General features: G+C 40.0%; 1 protein-coding gene across 1 annotated transcript in view; it reads left to right on the plus strand.

Moving 5' to 3' along the window:
- Window positions 1–14273: 14273 nt before the first annotated feature.
- Window positions 14274–21404, plus strand: part of LOC116317445 (ras GTPase-activating protein 1) — a 29549-nt gene continuing 22418 nt past the window's right edge. Inside the window, exon 1 of the mRNA XM_031736216.2 lies at window positions 14274–15596. Within this exon, the coding sequence (XP_031592076.1) occupies window positions 15061–15596 (536 nt within the window). The 5' untranslated portion in view covers window positions 14274–15060. The remainder of the gene's footprint in view (window positions 15597–21404) is intronic.

Raw genomic sequence — 21404 nt, forward strand, 5'->3', positions numbered from 1 at the left:
AAGCCTCAGCAGCCCATGGGAGCTGCTATGTTGGGACCCAAGTTCATCACATTGTAAGTAACACACTTTTTATGACATCCATTCAGGGAGAGGATTATGCACACAAAGATAGCAGACACTCACCTCTTGCCTCCAGGCACTCGGCTGATTTATAACACAATCTATTCCGTAATCTAAATTTGTTTTGCATTATTCAGGCTGGGAAATGTTTTGTTTTTTTTCTTCAGAGAGATTATTTGCTTTTTTCCAAGCAACTGAATCATATAAAGAGCTTTCCAATGGGAATAATCCAACATGTAGCCATGTTTCTTTATATATATATATATATATATGTATATATATATATATATATATATATATATATCTCTAGGCCACCACAGCTGAAGTGATCAAACAAAATGCTGATGCCAGTGTGGAGGGTTTTTTTTAACTACCACTAACAGCTGTGCAAACTCTCTCTTTAGCAGATCCTTTGATCTTACAGTGCTAACTTCTATTGTGTTGGTGCTGCTGATATTAGTAAATGTAGGGCACCAATGCAAGATATTACCTATATTTCAAGTGGGAAATTACTTTTGGGTATACCAACTATTATCCTTGTTGCTATGCATTTTTAAAGGGAAATCAATGATATACTAGCATATTTTTAGTCCCTTACTTTTGACTTGTCTAGTGTTATCTTGACAAATTTGGACAGAAGGCACGGCACTGTTATGTTGATTGGAAAAATAAGTCATGCAAAGTAAATAATGATATTCTCACCCAGTGGAGTTGAACAGGGCAAGCAAGGTTAGTGATATCTAAAAATTAAAATGTACAGTAAAGTGATTTCTCTCCTTTCATCTCAGAAAGCACTTGTTAATCAAGCTTTACATGCATATTTGTATCAGTTCTTTACATCACTGCCATCTTGTGGCTGCAGTTGCCTATTGTCTCTGGAAGCAAAACTAACACAGCACTTCAGCCACTGTTGGCTGGAGCTTGTCGAGCTGAGAGGCCATCAGCTTGCAGCTGTTTGTTTGTGCATGCGCATTGTGGAGAAGTATGGGCTTTGATGGAAGGCTGATGAGAGATTAGCGTGCTACACAAGCTATCGCTGGATTTGCTTTCACTGCTCTGAGATCAGTTACCATCTGTCCTTTGTGTAGAAACAGATCTTGCATTAGCAAGTATACCAGTATACCAGATGAATTTTCTCTCAGTAACCACCTCATCAAACATGATGTAAGAAGTTTTTTGATAACTCATTTACTTGTTATTTATAAAAGCTATGATGATGGAGAGCGGAACTTCTGCCATGTCCAGTTTAATAAAACACACAAGTTGAACAGGTGCAGGTTCCACTGACACTTTCAGATCTCTAGGAACTTACTTACTCGACCAAATGTAGAGTTTAACCAGCTGTTTTGCTAATACTCCTACTTAATATTTCATTAATATTTAATCCCTCTCTAGATACATACAGTTCTTTTATAGAAGATCATTTCTGCTGCAGAAATGTTTCTTCTATTCAGAACTTGGCAGAAACAACATGAAAGCATGGATTCATCCTGCATTGTACCAACAGTTCCAGCTGCTGCTGGCATCATGGTGTGAGGGATATTTTTTGGTAGACTTCGGAACCCTTAATACCAAATGAGCATCATTTAAATGCCACAACCTACCTGTTGGTCAGCATTCCCATCCCTTTATGACCAGTGTGTACCCATCTTCTGATGACTTCTGATTTCCACAGTCACCAGATCCCTAAGAGAGCACCTTTGGGATCTAGTGGAACAGATTCACATCATGGATGTGCAACCAAAAAATCTGCAGCAACCGTATGATGAACTATATGATGCTATCATGTGAAACATGGACCATAATTTTGGATGAGTGTTCCCAGTATGTTGTTGAATTCATGTCATGAAGAATCAAAGCATTTCTGAAAGACATTTTACAGGTGAAAGTCACATGTAATTCAAGCCCATGGGCTCACAGCCCTGCATTGAATAAATAGAAGAGAATGAATGAATGGATGGATATTAGTATGGCAGGTGGAGGTTCAGTTAGTGATGCACTTTTACTTAAGTAAAAAGTGACACAGACGAGTCCACATCTCCTCCACACTCTGACCTTGTGATCCAACTGCCGTAGGCAGACTCTGGAGTCATTGCTGAATTCAATATTCCTCAGGTTCCAGTGCACATGTTGCTGATAACATCGTAAATGGGCCTGAGGCTGAAGAGCAGTCATGGCAGGCCACCTGGCAGCCCTATGAGACCCAAGAGTGCCTGTGTGCAGTCTGCTCTGGGTGGTCTGGGTAGAGAACCAGAGGCCAGAGGAGAAACTACCTTCATGTGGTGTGGTTTTCTTGCGACACCACTTTTTGGCCTGTCTCTGACATCTGTGATTATGGAACTTGGCTTTCAAATTGGTACTAGGGCTAACTCCAAATAATGCTGCAACTTGGTGTTGCAGACTTCTACTGTTTATTAAACCAAGACAAAACAAGCATGTTCACTCCCTGTAATGCTTCGGCAGGATTTGTTCAAACGTTTTTATTTAGTTTATTCACTTGAATTATAATTAAATCTCATGCAAGTCCACTTTTTTATTAAATCCACTAATCTTCTCAGTTGCTGAGCAACCGTTTCAGATAATTGTGACATAAACATCAACAAAGCAGTCCTGGCTGTCCTTACTTGCACATTGTCACGATTTGGCTATTTATCTGTAAAGACCAGGAGCTCATATTGAACATATAATGTGAAAGGGTCTTGCAGTCTGATTGGTGAGCCACCAGACAGTTGATTATATACTTAACCTTGCATCCTTGCATCCTTGCATCCGTTCCATTCTGTATATGGCAAAGGCGCTCAACTTAAAGCCAAGGGGAGGCAGATCAAGCAGAATTAAAAAGAATACACCACAGAGTTGAACAGTAGGGGGTTACACATATGATTGGAAAGTGGAGTCTAGTGATTTCCTGAACATGGCACAGATCAATAAGCACATGGTGTGTTTCCAGGTTCTTAGCCCCAAGAGACTGCCCATGTTGATTTGATCAAACTGTGGTTCATTTAGCTCTCTAACTGCCTCGCTCTCTCTTTCTCTTCCTGACATACATGTGCCAACAAAAACATGACACCCCACTTTGATATGTACTCTCTTCAGTTCGGTGGGGAGAAGGTACTCTAGAGAAGCTTCCATTGTATTCCATTGCACTGAGTCTCAATGAATTGTGTGAGTGAGATAGCAAAAATAGCTCTTAGTGGTATTAGATTAAATGTTTAATTGCATTGCTAACCCAACTTCTATCTGTGCCTGATGTCACTCTGTCCTTAATTCATGACATTAAATCCCTGCCTTGTTTTCCCAAAATATAAAATCTTTAACAAATCAAACGTGAATCATCAAGAATGAGAATTCTATACCAAATCATTTGGGTTTGGGGTGAACACTGACTGTATCCGGTGCTGTTGGCCAAAACGTCTGAATCAAGTTGGATGAAGTGACAGAGTGTTTCTATGGTGGGAGAATCATGATTGGAATTTCCATGAATATGAAGACAAAGGGATCAGAGGTAATGAGGAGATGCTAGGCAGGTGTGGTGTTAAGGAGAGAAATTCCAAAGGGCCAATGGAAATGTATTTTATGAAAAGAATAGAAACGGTTGTGGTGAGCATGTACTTTGAGAAGAAGGAGGAACATGAGGTGACAAATAAGGATGGAGGAAGGTGCACACAGGTGGACTCTATGCACGGTTGTGTCAAGGGACAATCTAACTGGGTAGCATCAACTAGCAGTGTGCAGCATGATTTTAGAAGTCAAGACGAGGAAGCGGGTGAAAGCAGAGGCAAGGATTAAGTGGTGGAAGAATGGTGCATCGAGTTCAGGGAAGCATTGAGACAAGCTCTGGGTGGTAGGGAAGAGTTACCAGGTGACTAGGAAAGTACAGCTTAAGATAAAGAAAGTAAATAGTGCAGAGGATTAGTAAGGAGGAAGTGAGGGCAGCTAGTAAGAAGCTGAAGAGTGGAAAGACCGCTGGTTCAGGCGACATGTCTGTGGAAGACAGTGGACTTTTTAACCAATACACCAATTTCCAAATGCAAAGGGTGATGTGTAGAGCTGTAGTGAGATAAAGGAAATAGTTGTTGAAGCTGGTTAAAAAGAGAGGTGACAATCAGAAAGCAGCAGTACGGCTTAATGGGGAGAAAGAGCACTTTACTTTGAGAGTGTTGAAAGAGAAGCATAGAAAAGATCAGAATGAGTTGCACTGTGGTTTTGTGGATCTAGAGAAAGCATATGATAGGGTGTCAAGAGAGGAACTGTGGTATTGTATGAGGAAGTCAGGAGCGGCAGAAAAGTATGTGAGGGTGGTGCAGGACATCTATGAGCACAGCCAGCCAAAGCAATGGACAGTGCACAGAGAGATGAAGAGCAGAGTGCAAGCAGAGTAGAGTGGCTTGAGACAATTATCACAGCTCATTTTTGAATTAAGAACACAAATGAAAGAGAAGATCTGCAAATTGGTAGTGAGACCTGCTATGATACATGGTTTGGAGACAGTGACAATGAAAAAAACACATTAGGCCAAACTAGAGGTGGAGGTGGAAGAGCTTAAGATGCTAAGATTTCATTGACATCAAGAGATCAGGAGGTATAGGATTAGAAAGGCGTATATCAGAGGGACGTCTCAGGTTGAGCAATTTGGAGACAAACTTAGAGATGGTTTGGGCATGTGCAGAGGAGGGTGAGTGGATATATTGTAAAAAGGATGTTAAATTTGGAGTTGCCAAGCAGAAGGAAAAGAGGAAGACCTCAGATGAGGTTCATGGATGCAGTGAAGGAGGACTTACAGAGGGTTGGTGTGATACGTTAGTGTATAGTATAATAGTGAGATGGAGGCAAATGGTCCACTGTGACAACCCTTAACAAGATTGATGCAAAACAAGATCCTTAAGCTTGAGGTTTGAGTGGTACAAAGTGATCTTTGTTCCATTTCATGAATTTATCTGCTACATTTAACAAGATGTATCTACCTATAAAGACAACCCTATGATAGTGAAGTGAGGCCCTTGCATCTTTCCACAGGCCTGATTTCTCATTTGCTTCACAACAATATTGATCAGTTCGATCTGTTATGGGGTTTAAGGAAGGATTCCACAGGAGCTCCCTAAAGGGGTATTGCTCCAGTACCACCTCAGCTGTGAATAATGCTAATAAAACCTTGGAGAGATGATCAATGCTGAGGATTCTAACGGCGTGAGAATGTTACGCTCGTTTGATAAATGAGCCTCAGCTTGTTTTCATGTTGGATATAGTTTCTGGCACCGTGTAGTCAATTGAAATAAAACAAGAGTTTCATGACAGAGTACAAAACAATGTTAATGGTATACATTCCAGTAATTATATTCACTCTATGCATAGCATATGTCTAGAAATAATTTACATGGCATGTGTTCAAAAGGGCACCAAAATAAAAATTAAAAAATTAAAAAGCACACACACAGTTGTCCTGTCCCCTCCATGGAAGCGCAAGGCACACTGCTGTGGCAGTAAGCATTGAACATGTCTTTGGGGATGCTCCATTATTTACACCATGCCTTCCTGTGGGCCCGATGAGACATGACAGGAGCCACAGGAAGCTTATGAATTATACAGAAGGGCCTAAAAGCACGAGGGGAGAGTACAGGGTGATGGGAAGGCCTGAGGACACAGCAGAGTATACTGGGGCTGCAGACTGCAATGCACATGTCACTGCAGCCTGAGGGGCTGGAGGGATCTGAAGCAGGCAGAGAGGAAGGGACATACTTTGACACAGGAAGATGTGAGAGTAGAGAGGGGGAAAATATGCTGCAGAAGAAGAAGAAGAGGAAGTGTAAAGATACAATAGAAAAATAAAGATGGCAGTTGAAAACGGCAGACATGACTGATAGAAACGCTACAAAGGCTTTAACGGGACACAGAGGAGAGAAATAGCTAAAAGAGCAGCAGCAGTCTTAATTTAGGGAGAGACATTAATCCCTTATGGGTGCATATAAAATAGAGGAATGACAATGATGTCATGCGTGCATGTGTGCATTGGACAGTGGGGCGTGTGATGTCTCAGCTGTTGCTCAAATAGGCTGCGCAGTGAGTAGCTTCTAGTGTCAGCCTGCATGTCCTAATGGAGAGGATAACCTCATTTAGGCTGTGACTCATCACCTTATGCAGCAAAACAACACACAGTGATAAAAGATTCCGGTAATACCCTTCCTGTCTTAGTAAAGTGATAAGATTTAACCAATAGTACCAACAGGCATTTTGAAGATTCATTTCTGGCACATATTTAGTATTAGTATGGCTTCTTTCTCTACATGTCTACTTGTCATACGTGTGTAATATTACTGAGGACAACCATCTGCAGCAGGATTAACCCCTGATGCAGATTAGTGCAAGTCCGTAAGCGTATGGTCTAGATTACAATGGCTATTTGCTAGATAGAACCACTCTTTTATTGCTCTCTCTCTTATACACACACACACACACACACACACACACACTAATGTGTTTTATGAGTCTGATATTTGTAAGTAACTTTTTACAGGAAGTGCCTCTAATGACAACCCCTTTCATTGGTCCTCAGGGAGCTGCTGTCCATCTCTCACAGCATCCCCAGACGGGAAAGGGAACCGCCCAGACTGCTGGTGCCAGGGTGATATCATCTGATAATCAACCTCAAACATGGGCTCCGAGCCACACAGTGCATTTTCATATAGTGAAAGGTCTTCATCCTTCACTCTCGCTTTTATATCGAGGGTTTTTTTCTGCAAATATTGATCCCGGAGATTGAGTGAAATTGGTGTGTCATATAAAAAGGGAACTTGTTAGCGCTATATATATCTGAATGGGTGCCAAGTAAAGGCTTATTAACTAGAATCCCTGTTTCTTTAACCGTAAACCAGAATGTTATTAATTTAATTTAATTATTTATTTATTTTTAATTGAGGCAGCCCATTAGTTGTAGCATGTATTATGAATATCAGCTGTCATTCTACATGTGCTTGAGCGCTCTCAAGTACATGTAGAATGATATGAGGAGCACTGGCATCGCTCCAGAGCTCCTCTAGACAGCAAACATCAACATGAGAGACAAGCTGGACTTGTACTTAATCATTTCAATTATCATAATAATTATTTAAAGTGTTGTAACTTAAAAATTGGCTTTTTGTGAATGATTGTTACTATCTATGTCGGTGTGAAAAGGTAAAACCCCACAAAAGTAGACATCATAACTTTTAGAAGCCATTGATGGTACATGGTGCTATAAATGAAAGTGAAAAAAAAAACTGTCTCATTTGTCAAAGTTTGCTTCATAAATGAAAAAGTGGCTGAGTTGTACAGAGCCGCCTACTTTCCACAGCCATTCATCGCTAAAAGTGTGACTGAGGGGGCCATGTGCTCTGTCCCCCACCCCCAGTTCTCACTGCCACTCAGCCCATATGTGCATTCGAGTGGCAGCTGCAAACTCCTTCCTCCCTTCTCACTTGCCCTCTGATAAAAAAAAAAGAAAGAAAGAAAGTGAAAAACAGCTCTGCGTGCACATAGGAGAGCTTCTCTGGTCAGCATGTGTCTGACAGCTACTGTGAGCATCAGGAAGACACACAAAGCTCGAGAAAAGGCCTTTTCCTATCCAAAAACAACAAACCTATTATTTACAAGGCCTCTACCATCACTGTAACAAGCTCTTTGTCTTCTTTTGGGATTCTTTGCACTTATTTTCTCATCAAGTAGGGGCATTAATTACATGCATGTGTGCACACACCACACATCACAGTGGCCTTCCCATCTGCCTTGTCCTGCTCCTCCGGGGACAGGACGCGTAGCGCAGCAGGCATATATGGCTTATTTAGGCAGCAGGAGAGGAAGTTTCCTCCAGCGCCACTTAAAATATTACAAGACATGTGGGCCATTCAGAGAAACAAACATATACCGCACACAGAGACACGAATATGCAGAAGGCCTCACGATCCTGCCTCTTTCACAGTGTCTATTTTAGACATGATAACACTCTGAGAAATGTCACCTCACTCTTACCCACACACACATCATATCTGTTCAGTGTGGCAAAGTGCTGTCACCTTCTTCAGCTAATGTATCTGGGTTAAAAGAGGTAATAAAGTCACGTGGATTCCTACTATAGTTAAAAGAGCACATAGAGTGTAACTGAAAACACTAGAAATGTCTTAAAATCCAGGCCAATTTTAAATCTTACAGATCCTGCAATGAAAACTTCAATCTGGTCGTACAGTGATTCTAAAAACCATGAAACTTAATGCTCGTGGATCAATTATACAACAAATATTCTCAAACATAAGTTAGAATATCTGCAGATTCTTTTGCACGTTTGCCCGAGGAATTCCAAGCACATTTATTACACACAATAACATTTTAATATGAGCTAAAATGTGCAGTGAACACTTGAAATACAACCTACCACAACCTACCCATATTCCAAATGTAGTCACTGAAGTTTTTTTTTTTAAGATGACCACTTAAAGTTTCATGTCACCACCGCCACCCCGGAATTCACATTGTTAATTCACACGTGACATTAAACTTTAAGGATCTGGTTAACATCAGACATGGTGGGGCGGAAGGTTTCATAAATCCCATGAAAGTAATGTTAGAAAGCCAGCCTCCAACTCCAGAGGAAAGTGACTCATGTTATTCATCCATGTGTCACTCAGTTCCTTTTTAAAACTTTTATGTTAATCCAGTAAATAATTCAAAAAAGTCCTGATGTGCCTACAAGTATCATGCAAGCATGCAAGTGTTAATGCGAGTACTTCGCTTGAAGGAGTCAGTTGGGTGGCACACATTAGATTTTATTTTAATCTTTTTAAAGGTGTTTGGCTTATATGAGAGGAGGTTGACTGAGAGAGAAACTCAGAAAGGGAAGTCCAGTACATCTAAAACCTGTCACGTTCAGTGCTCAGTTACATTTCAAATCTAATGTATGACTATTTCAGACACTCTAACCACACAGGAAGAAAAGCAATGAACACCCAAACTGGGGTTTGTGCTACAGTTTGGCCACTCTACCATAAATAGCAATGAGAATACAAAAAAAAATTGATAATCAAACCAAGACATTCAATACATTTTTGTAATGCATAGCTCATTTGCAATTACTAATACAGAGCATTTGTTACTATTGCTACATTTTTTTTAACTAAATTAAAAGCCATCCTGCTGCCTTCTGACATCTCAAGCTGCATGTCAGTAGATAAAAAACCCAAAGCAAAACAAAACCAAACAAAAAAACATAGATGTCTTCAAAGGCACTGGAGGGTGGAGATCTTCCAATGTGCTGTCTCTGAGGGCAGTGGAGTGTTATTATAATATGATAATGAATATGGATGAGAGCTCTCAGCTGACACCAAGTCAGGCTCCCATGGTACTCATATCAGTGCCCATCCTCATATCTGACAATGCAGTTATGGTGAAACAGAGCAGAACAACTGGGCTGCCCTGCCACTCTCCCTCACGCACTTCTTCCTCACCCTTGGCAGTTTGTCAGTGCCGGCCCCCACCTCATTCCCTGTCGTGCAGCCCACACCCAGAGATACAGAGATGAAGACAAAAACACAAATGGTTGCACAGGAATGGATGCACACAAAAATGCACACACACACAAAAGTCACTGTGTGCAAATTCACACATGGGTGAAGTCCTGGAAATTATATTTTGGACTATCTATCTCGCCTCTACATGTGTAAAAAAAAAAATAATAATAATAATAAAAATCAGTTTTCACACCCCATTACATACATGCACAGAGACAGAGTTGAATTCAGACATGGCCGAGAGTGGTTGAACCGCCATTCAGCAGGTATGAGGTTGGTCCTCTTGTATCACGTCTACTAAGGGAAGACAATTAGCTATATCCTGTCTGCAATCTTATTATGCTCCGTGTGGGAGGATCTGCAGGACACGTCATCTGCCACTGGGACACATGAGATGATCCCAGTCCTCCAGATTACATCACCATACAAGGTCAAATGATGACTAGCAAGTAAAGGACTGAGCCATGAGGATGCTTAAAATACATAATTATATTTTAACATTTATAATTCTATGAAATTAAAAGCAGGGGCATTGATGATTTAATAAAAAAACAAAGCAAAAAGCTGTTCTGACACTTGAACAGACCACTCACACTGAAGTGCCTTGATTAATGAGCATGTTTAAATGTCTGACTATCCTAGTGGGGAATGTTTGTTTTGCCTGCTTACAACTGAGTATGCATGTCTTTCAACTCGAGTGCCTCTGATGATCATACGTCAAGTCAATGTCAGCTTCTGGATTTCACAGCTCGCTGACCTTCTGTGTCACGGGACTTAAGGGATCTCTGCACTTTAGAGGAGAACACAGGCATCAGCTCCCTGAGTGACCAACACGGGTCCAGGGTGTGCTTCCTCCCTTGTTACACAATCCAGATAATACTGTGAATAGTTATGTGAAATACTAAGTAGGCTACATCCCATGGAAATTGCTTTTTTTTAAATAAATAAAGCATTTAATATTTTTTGAAACAGTGTTTACAGATGAGAGAAAAACAAACAAAACTAAAACACCTCAAGGAATAGTTTGGGGTTCAGTTGTTTTATCTACAAAACATGAGTATATGTTCTTTTGTGAGGAAAAAGTAAGCATCGCCCCTTCATAGTGCATGAAGGTGCACCCCTCACTGATAACAGCTTACTGACTATCATGATTGACCATTATGTAAAACCTACATTACTTATAGACAGCTTTTGAACTGGTAGAATGATTGCTTTTCAGCAACTGGGAGATCTTTATGAAGATTTTACCAGACTCATAGTCATCTACATTTTTTCCGTGAATGCCTTGAAGACCTCTTTAGATACTGGCTTGAAGCCACCAAGCAAAGAGATGGGAAGCAAAGTGAAGATAACAGGAGATCCTGGATGTCAGAGTTAGGAGAAGATAGGTTCCAGTAACTATCTAATACAGGTCTAATCACTGGTTTCCAATCTGAAACTCACGATCCTGATTTTGGATCGGAAGGTGTGATACTTTTTTTCATATCTTTTTCATGTGACCCTTTTATTTTAAATAAACAAAATTACAAAAAATACTATTTTAATTGTCATCTAGCTTCAACTGGGTATCTGATCAGCCTGAGAACTACTAGTACAAAAGCAAAATGATCAGAGAGCTGTTGGCTCAAAAACTGAGAAAATAGGTTAGAAAGGCCAGGAAGCAGAGAGAGAGGAAAGACGAGACCTCCAGATATTCTTTTCACAGTGCCAGCTGCTCTGAAATGGATTTATGTGGAGGTAGAACAGTAATGGCAGCTGCCCTCTGGGCATGACTGTAGATGGTGGGTGGACAACAACGGTGGCCTGCTGCTTAAGCTGCTCAATATATGGCATGCATGCGCTCTTATCTTAAAGTTAGCCAGTGGCTGATTTACTGGAACTTATGAAAAGTTCCAGTAAGCTGGCTAAATTGACTAAAAAGTCAATTTAATTCATAATCAGCTTCACTGCTTCTGCTGTAGGTGAGACAGGACTGTTTTATATCTGATGAATTCAGAAAATTCACCTTCCCTTCTGCATGTTTAAAGGGTGTGTGCTGAGAGTATGTATAGAGTAAATATAAGTTTGTATCAGTCGTTTATCTGTATTCAAAATATGATGCATTCAGAAAAAAAACAAACATAAAAAGCCAAAACATGTGTTTTTGTAGGTCGTAAGTAAGGTGTCACTTGGCCAGCTAATTAAACTTTATGATTATCATTGTTTTCCATTGTCCTTAAGTGTATGCTTGTCTGCACCAACTTGTGCATAAGTCTAGTAAAGATTAATATACAAACAAATGTCAGCTAAATGTCTTAACAGTGGTGAGTTCACATTTAGCTGACATTTGTCAAACCATATTCATCCATATTAATAAATAGACTGTCCATATATATATATATATATATATATATATATATATATATATATATATATATATATATATATATATGGACAGAGAGATCAGAGGAGCAGTGTGCCTCTAAGTGACACTAGAATGAGGAAGAGACCTTCAGAAAGTTTTTGCTACATGACTTGCAGAAATAGTTGCCTGCCGCTGTGGCAGCTACGCTTCTGACGTTTACCCACTAAGTGGAAAATGGACCCTTGGTACAAGTGAGCCAGTTTAAAAGCAGGTAAATAAGTGACAAGTTTACCACCTGCCAGATTAAAATATAAAATGCTGTGATCTAGTTATTGTGTAATTATGCAATATAAAGGCCCTGCTCGCTGAGAACAGGCTTTTTCAGAAATGATGGGAAGAACTTTTAAATTGTTTGACTAGTGCTGAAGCATGCATAATAAACCTTGCTGCTCTCAGTGTGAAAATGTCTGTGTAAATGGTTAACAGCATAGACAAAAGAAAGTGAAATGACTTACCTTGAAAAAATCACCACAAAACTCATCCACAGGCTCAACTGTGAGTTTTTCTTCCAAGAGCTTTTTGTGTTAGTGTGGTGCTCCACCAGCCACTCTTCAGTGTTAGTATTTTCCTTTATTAGCTTAGCTACTTACTTTTTTTACACAAATATTTACATAAAAGTGGCACATAATCTTGCTTTGATATTTTTAGTGCACACATTCTGTGTGTATATATCTATAGCTACACACACACACATATATATATATATATATATATATATATATATATATATATATATATATATGTGTGTGTAGAGAGAGAGAGAGAGACAGAGACAGATATAGATATAGATTTATTAGAGTAGCACCCCCCCCCCATGTGTATGGTGGCCTAGCCTCTCTATATATACACCCCTGTGTGTTAATTGGTGAGCTGGTCAGTTATGTTAAATTAGTCTTGGTTGGGTTCTTGTTCTTGTACTTCTTTACACAGCTTTGAGTTTTATTTATTGAGTTTTATTGACACTGTAAATCATTGTCCATTCAGTTAAAGGACTAAAACAAAACCTTTGTCCTCGTGTCTTACACCTTGGTGTTGTTCTATAATAGTGCTTCACTGCAGTTTAGCACAACATGCAGATTATTCTCTTCAGCTAAAGGAAAGAGGGTGAAACAGCAAACGCATTCAACTTTGCAACAATTGGGCTAAAATTGTATTTATGCATCTAGAAAAAAGAAAGAAAGAAAGACTTGGGTCCGTGCGTTGCACAAATCTGAACCTGGCTGCTATTTTAACGCTGTTAGCAATGACGTCTGCAGCATTAAAAAGGACCATGCCAGAATTAAAAATGCAAGCCTATTTCACTAGGAGCCAGCAATGAGATGGAACATCTGTGCGTGCTTTTTTTAAGCGTTTTGCCTTCACATTGGTATTTTAGTAGTATTATCATGGTATTTATGACTTTGCAAGTAAAGCATTTTCCTGTTTTGTGTAAACGTAACTGACAGGTTGAAAATTGGTTTAAGCTGTATTCTTGCTGCCCTGTAGTGCTTTTGCTAATATGTTAAGGTAACCGCGTCGAACATCTTAAACAACTGAATAGCATTGTAGCATATCTACCCAGTATCTGTTTCTAACAGGATGCAGTGGTGAAATGAGTTAAAATTAGCAGCCACAGCCTTTAACTCCCCCTTTTCTTTTCTTTTTTTACCAAAAGACTTTTATTTAATATAAACTAGAGGACATGGAACTATACATGGTGTCATTTACCTAGACTTTCATTACCTATCTGAAGGGAAAATAGGAACACACACACAAATCACAATGTGAAGTTGGGGCTTGAAAGGGAAACGCTCAGGTTTAACTGATAACATCACGTGAGATTTTGAATCACTGTGTTCTTGTATGGAAGCAAGAATAAGAGGTACAATAAAAAAAAAAACAAATCTTTTTGCAGTTGTAGATTAAAATGGGAGCTGTAAATAAATCCTGCCATTAAGTGTTTTTTTAATTACTCTTTTCTGTTTATTGTACAGAGCCGCTTATCTGATAACTAGTGAAACTTGTTCAGTGTTGCTGACGTGTTAAAAAACAGCAGATCAAAGGTGTAAACATTTCCTGCCACAGTATAGTAGTTCAGCAAGAGATTATTTGCAGAAAAATATCTAGAGGACTGATTTTACTCTGCTACTTGTCTTGTTTTCTGCGGCCACTGAGACCCTCTGACCCCTCTGGTAAGAAAAAACAAACCATTATGAGATTCTATATTTTATTTACGTAACAAGGACAATATCACATTTTATTCAACTTAATAAGATTTAACGTGATTGAAGATGCCATGGATTAAATTTGGGGGAAAAAAAGTTCCGCTCTGTGTTCACTTAGCTGTGTCTGATCTTTAACTGGAGAGGAGTGGGAGAGGGAGGGGAGACAAGAGCAGCGCAGCAGCGGGCAAGCCACCAGCCCCGAAACCCAGAAATAAAGCTTGTACGCAGATAATAAATGTTGGTAAACGACATGGCAGTACGCGGAGAACAACATGCCGCTCCGGGGATATAGGCGATAAGGCTGAAGTCGTCTGGGAACGCTACTGGAGACGGTTTAAAACTGAAGAAAACAACACTGGGAAAAAAGAAGGGGATTACACACAACAGTGACAATAAAACAACACTCATCGACAAGTGGTCTGCTTTGGTGCCGAGGGTGAAGTCCGAACATCCCCCCAGTCTCAAAAATACCAACAGGAAATATAGGTGAAGTGATATTCTGTTGGAAGTATTGTAACGGTTAATCTCAAGTAGTGTTTCTGCGTGAACTCTAAACTCAGGAAACAATGAAGACATAGCGAGCAAGAACTCATCAAGTGTCTCGAAGCTGCTAGCTGTCCCGCTAGCGTTAGCTCGGTGATTTTTGCAGGGAGCGAATGCGAGGCGAAGCTAACGCCCGCTAGTGCAGCCAAGTAAGCTAAGTTAGCTGTTGGCTAACATTAGCCGGCTACCTGAACGCGTTTTTGAGAAACTTTTGGTGTTGTTTCCCAGGAGCCCAAACACCGAGGGATTATTGTGAAAACAGAGGGGAAGGGCAGGTTCCCTTCTGGACTTTCTCCCCTCTACGTATTTTTCTACTATGATGGCAGCGGAGGTCAGCAGTGAGGATACGGGCTCGGTCGCGACAGGGACAGGGGTGGCAGGCGGAGGAGGCCCGGAGACGGCGGCCCCTTTCCCATACTATCCCAAGCCGAGCAGAGTCCGAACCACTGATTTGGGGCAAGTGCCGGCACCAGCCACCCGACAGCATTCAAACACATCTCCGGACTCCCTTTCAGAGATTAATATGATCTATTCCTCCATGCCTAGTGGGGATATGACCGGAGCAGGGAGTGGCGTAGCAGGAGGTGGATATTCAGTTTTTCAAGGAACAAGCTCAGGGACAGTGGGCGGCATGTGCTGCTCTCCAACTATGGAGGGTCCAGCTAGTCGGATCTCACCCACATCAACAGGCCCGGATGGGCCCACTGTCTTCCCACCACTTCCACCACCACCTCCTCCGCCTCCTAGCTGTGGGGGGCTCGGTGGCACTATGGATGAAAGCGACATGCAAGATGGGATGGAAATCGACGAAGAAGAGGTGACGTTCCCACTCTCTGCACCTCCCACTAACCAGTAAGTAAACCACAAGTTAAGTGACGTCTATGACTGCTAGAAAATAGAAACACTTAAGCAATTTATTTATTGTATTGCGTTTTCATAGCCTTCCTGTTTTGCACTTGAGGTATATTTGGTAGATGTGGCTTTGAAATAATGCCAGTTTCCCAAGATACATTACCTAAAATACATCTGTTGTGCGTTTGCACACCTGTTATTCTAGAAAGCACTGAAATAACTGAGATCAAATTGAATTGACAGGAGATTCAATATGAAATAGAAACCCTAGCAACACAGTAGTAATGCCTGTTCATTATTTTTACAGAGAGCTGATTCACTTATAGTAAATGCCCTTATAAACATTCTCACAATGGACTACTACATATCAATAATTGACTTGGACAGCTGTTGTCAGCATAGCCTCATTTCACAGGATCACCCAAGCAGAACAAGTATTATGTATATACACAGTAAACACAGTAATCAACACTGAGTAATACAGTGTAACAGTAACAAAATTGCTGTCAAAAACATGTGGGACAACTGGTAGTGCGGGCGCTTTTGTTCACGTTCATGCTGTTGTTGGTCCTTCAGCTTTGCCCATTCTGCAGAGAAGTCATGGTATACAAAGAACTTCTTTGTGATGCAGTGAAACTGAGCGATTAAGAACATTCAAAATTGTCCACTGCAGCAGTTGTCCAGGCTTATTTGAGCTTTGTTGTTGTTTTTAGATTTCTTTCAAGTGAACTCGGTAGGTTTTTCGTTTCCTGTTCCATGTAATCTTTCAGCTTAACATTCAGCCTCTATGTAGTGTGATTAACTCTGGGCACTGTTCCATTTTTTTGTAGTTTTTATGTTTTTGGAAGAAGATGAGAAATCATTAAGTTTGGATAAAGTCAGTATATACATATCGAGACACTTTCTTTGAATAGTTCTTTCAGAATTGAAGACACTTCTCAGATAAGAGGTGAAATGTCTTTAAGAAACTTAAAGAACTCCAGTTGCTTTTTAATCCAAGCTCCTTAGCCTCTCTTTCTTTTTCTGTTGTATCAAAAACCTAAATCAACAATTGTATGGAGACCAACTTCATTCCAGGTGCCGTTGGTGACAATTGTGACAATTTGAACTCAGGGGATGCACAAATACTTCCAAAGCAACTTTTTTTCTTTGATTAAACATAGCGTTTTTCTTGTTTTAGGCTTAAGTTTTAGGCTGGCAAGAACCCTTGGCACTATTGGCCCAGATACATTAAAATCAATGCCTGTGCATTTGACACAAAGCTATACACTTTACTATAAATAGTAGATAACAGAAAAGTGCATAGTTCTCTGTAATGCTACATGGGAAGTAGAAAATCTTGTTTCTGCTTTGCTGCACAACTGTCTACTTACAACCAATTTACAATGCTCTGAGAGAATGGTCATCGTGTCTAAATATTTTGCCTGTGATTGAAGTGAACTAAAACTTAAAACAAAGCATTTGCAAACCTTTTTTCTTTTCTTGTCTGTAGCACAGTAAATTCCGCCTAAGCACTGTACTTTAGAAAGCATCTGACTAATTGTGGGTACTGTCATGACTTTATCAGGCATGCACAGAAACCCATGTTCAAACCTGCGTGTGCGCTGCTGATGTTGTAATAACCTAAATATAGGCCTTCCATTTATTATAGTCTCATTAGAAAACTGCTGAGCTTTGTCATTTCTAGCCCTCATACTGTGAGATATGGAAGTGACTAGGCTTGGAGTGTGGATTCAGCTCTTATTTTAGAAGCCATTCTATATCTCGCTGTCAGATTACAGAGGAAGGGGAAGGGCAGCGTTTTACACTGTTGCCTGTTTTGGTAATGAATAACCTTAAGTGGAATGAACATCACTTATATCTTGGCTCCTACATGTGCTGCTGCTTTGGAAGTTGTAGTTTTGCCCTGGAAATGCAGACTTCTTCACAGGTTTACACTCACACTCCAGTTTATCAGCTTGAAGGATTTTCACTGAGGCATTGAAACAATTACTACATGTTATTGGGGGGGGGGGGGTTGGCTTTCTGTGGTTTTACTTGCTTCATCATGCGTAACTTGAATTCAAATATTTATCTGCTACATTCACTAAACCTCTCACCAGTGCATAACTTTGGACCAGAGTAGAATACCCTGAATCATTTTGACTCTCACCATCACAATCTCCAGTGTCTTTCTTAGTCGAGTTGTGCAAGAAATGTTCACAACACAAGCTTTTCCGCTGTATTGGCTTTGTGGTTTGGTGAATTGTTTGTAGTGGTTGTGATTGCACCAGAAAGCTGGACCACATTTTTGGGTATTATTAGTATATAAGAATTGTGTGGCAGTTTATTAGAATGAGGTTTACTATTTTTGATTTTATTTCCAAATTCAAAGTGAATGGATTTTCTTTGTTTTTTAAGAAAATTGTATTCTGTAAACATCTGATTAAAATACTACAGTCATACACTTAATATACCGCGTGTGTGTCTTTTACATGAGAACACTTGCGATTGGCAGTAAAAGCACCTTCAGAGAAATGACATCCTGAGAGCACTTATTTTATCACCTTTTCTGTCACTGGATGCTGCTCAGAAACGGGCAAGTTATGAGGTGCTGACTTTGTCTTGTAAAGTTGGCCCAGTAAAGGCTGGGATCTCTCTCTCCTTCTGATTGTGCCACTGATTCACTGTTGATAGAAGGAGCTGATGTGACGTCAGAGGTGCTGCGCAGTGCATCATGCCAAATCTGTTAGGTGAGTAACAGCTCTGAAACAGATAGTATCTGAGATAGAAGCGTCCAAGGTCTCAAATTACAATTAGACGTGTCGCGCCCTGTTTTGTCCTTGGGTCCAGTCATGATTGAGTAATCGTGCCTGCAGTCAAAAATAACTTTTTTAAAACATTATTATTCACCCTCCACTCCCAACCCCAACAAATATTGCACCTCAAAACAAATCAAAAAAAGGACGCAGACTACTTAAACTGTGGCTTAAAAGTAAAGCTGAGGGACATTGACAGCTTACTGCCTTAATCACAGTGATTCTGTATGTGTTGTTCATTTGATTATGTAGCCAGTAAACTGTAACAGTATAAAAACATTCATTGCTCAGCATGAACCTTGGTTGTTAACATCCATCTTGCTAAGCAGAAGGTAAAATTCTGAATAATCTCAACAAGAAAAAGCAATAAGTATGAAACAACTTACTATAACAGTTACTTAAAATCACCTAATTTCTTTAATCACTTAAATAATCCAATCAGGTCTGTAGTGTAATTTTAGCTTTAAAAATAATGCTGAATTTCTCCTTTTTATTTCCCACAGTGTCGGCCCAGCTTGTCTGTGACAGCTGATTATTTTCCCTGCCTGTAATAAATTAATTTCCTCTGTGACAGTAAAACACATTAGCAGAGCTTTCACATTCCCCTGCCAGTGCTGACGAGGGCTAAAGCCAGCTAACCTGGATACATTAGGGCTACAAATAAGACTTGCGGGCTATAGTCAAAAATATTATCTAAACAGGGTATTGTCTAGTTTCCTGTGTGTATTTGTGTGCGTGTATGTAGGTAAAAAGTGGAAGAGGGCTGCATTTTTTTGCTACAGATAGCCATATTATAGGCAATGTATTTGAAAATTTTATTGCAAAATGATGGACATGGTGTAGAGATGTATTAAACTCAATGATTTTGATATTATTTCAAAACAGGCTATTTGCCAGCGTGGAGTGCTTGAGCTGCTGTTTCATAAACTAAGAAACTGCCTCACTGAATGAAGAAAAGATTAAACAGTTTCTATTTATGTACAAACCCACTGGCTTATACATTCTTATATTAATAATGAACAATTTGCGATGGCCACAACAGTCTTAAAAGTGGCACCTTCGGTTGGAATCAGGTTAAGTCAGTCCTTCAGCTTCATTAACATAGTGCTGCCTTTTTTATTTTCATTTTAGGGATTATTTTGCTTTTGATTTTTAGGATTTTTGCACACAGTTTTTGTCCAGACCCTGGGTCAGATTTAGCTCTCAGGCCCTGTTTTGACCATGTGTGGTTAAAAGCACTGTATGAATGTTTGAAAGGATGTTTGATAAGAAGCTGATGATTAACAAAGATGCGGGAGTGAAGATGTCAGGTGGCCCCAGTAGTGTGTGTTCCTGCTACCTTTAGAAACCACTGGCCGTGAGCCTGAGCTTAAACAAACAGCACATTGGGAAATGAGTCGTTGATTTTGAGTTTCCACGAAGATTAGAGGGGATTTTAAGTCATAAAGGGTTTCCCACAGGAGGTTGTGGTAGGCGGAAGGAAGGGGAAAAAAAATTGGAAACAAAACTTGGATTTGAAAATCTGTGGTTGTGTGAATGAGTTTACCAGATTTACCAGTTGGCTGTGGAAACATGTCTGTAAGTTTACTGCTAATTTTGCAGCAACACTACCTAATTGGCCTTTGTGATGAAGGCAACGGAATTCTGATAAGCCACAAGGATTGATTGCATAGTTTAATTAGATTATTCCCTGATGGAAGCTGTTCCCAGTGGTCAATATATTACAGCACTTTTATTACAAAGCAGTATTTGATTAATAACACTGTGACAATCATTACACTTTTGAGCATGCCATTTCCTGTCCTTCATTTTTTAAATTATTGCAGCTCTCCTATTTTGTGTGTGTGTGTGTGTGTGTGTGTGTGTGTGTGTGTGTGTGTGTGTAAATAATATATAGTAGTATTAGGCTGTGATTGCTCGTTGCTCAACAAATATCCCCTCAGTCTCCTGAACCATTATAACCAAGAATGATCATGCTTAGGGCTGGTTTGACTGATTTGCCGATTGATCCCGCTCCAACTTTTATTAGTATAATATCTGTCTTGTGCATTCATAAGACAGTCTATAGTTTCCATATATTTCCAGCTTGCTATACATTCTCGTGCTATACTCTTCCATCGCCCACATTGCCCTGCCTTTTCTCACCCAGCATCCTGTTTTCAAGACTTCTGAACCATTCATTGTGGCCCTAACAGGATCCTCTGAAGCATTTGAGTTGTGTTTGACAATGTGCAGGATTTCTGATTTGAATGACTTTTCTTTTTAACTAGGTTTGCTGATTGATGGATTGGGGAGTGAATGGAAAGTATTACAGTGCCAGGTTAGGCTTTGGTATTATAGTACTACTGTCATGACTTCCTGTGATTTGAAAAAATTCTTTTTGCGGCAGTGATGCCGTTGCAGTGAATGCTGAAGGAATAGCCACATAACTGAAAACTGCTGTTGCATGTTTCCATTTTATTGTGAGATACAGTATCTTGTTGTTTTTTAACAGTTGGACATGGACGTGGTTTTAGTTCTTTTCATAGATGGTGTTCCTAACTGTATGCTTGAACTTGTAGTAATCAAATGCTCAGAGGAAGATTGTTGGCATATGTGGGAGTGAAGCTTGTTATTATTACTGATGTAATCCTGTTATTTCAAGGAAGCTGATTCACAGAAGGACAGCTGAGGTATTGGCTTGAGTGACTGGGGATTAAAGTGTTGGCTGGTTATCATTTAGACTGAGCAAAGCTGAGGATCCGAAGATTGACTTTCCCATATCTTCATCTGTACAATTTCAGGTGTGCTGTCACCCTCCTTCTTGAGTGAGGTTGCCAGCAGATGTTGTTTGTCATGTGACAAGCACAGTATTTTACAGCATCATTATATTTTTTCCTCTTGCTAACTCCTGTTCTGCAGAGAAAGGCAAGATGGGGGGGATAAAAGAATCAAACATTTGATAAGGGACTTGTTGACCATGGAACTTAATCTTGTTTATTAGAAGCATATGCATAATGAAATTAGAACT

The sequence above is a fragment of the Oreochromis aureus genome, linkage group 12 (genome assembly GCF_013358895.1).
Source record: "Oreochromis aureus strain Israel breed Guangdong linkage group 12, ZZ_aureus, whole genome shotgun sequence".
Lineage (NCBI taxonomy): Eukaryota > Metazoa > Chordata > Actinopteri > Cichliformes > Cichlidae > Oreochromis > Oreochromis aureus.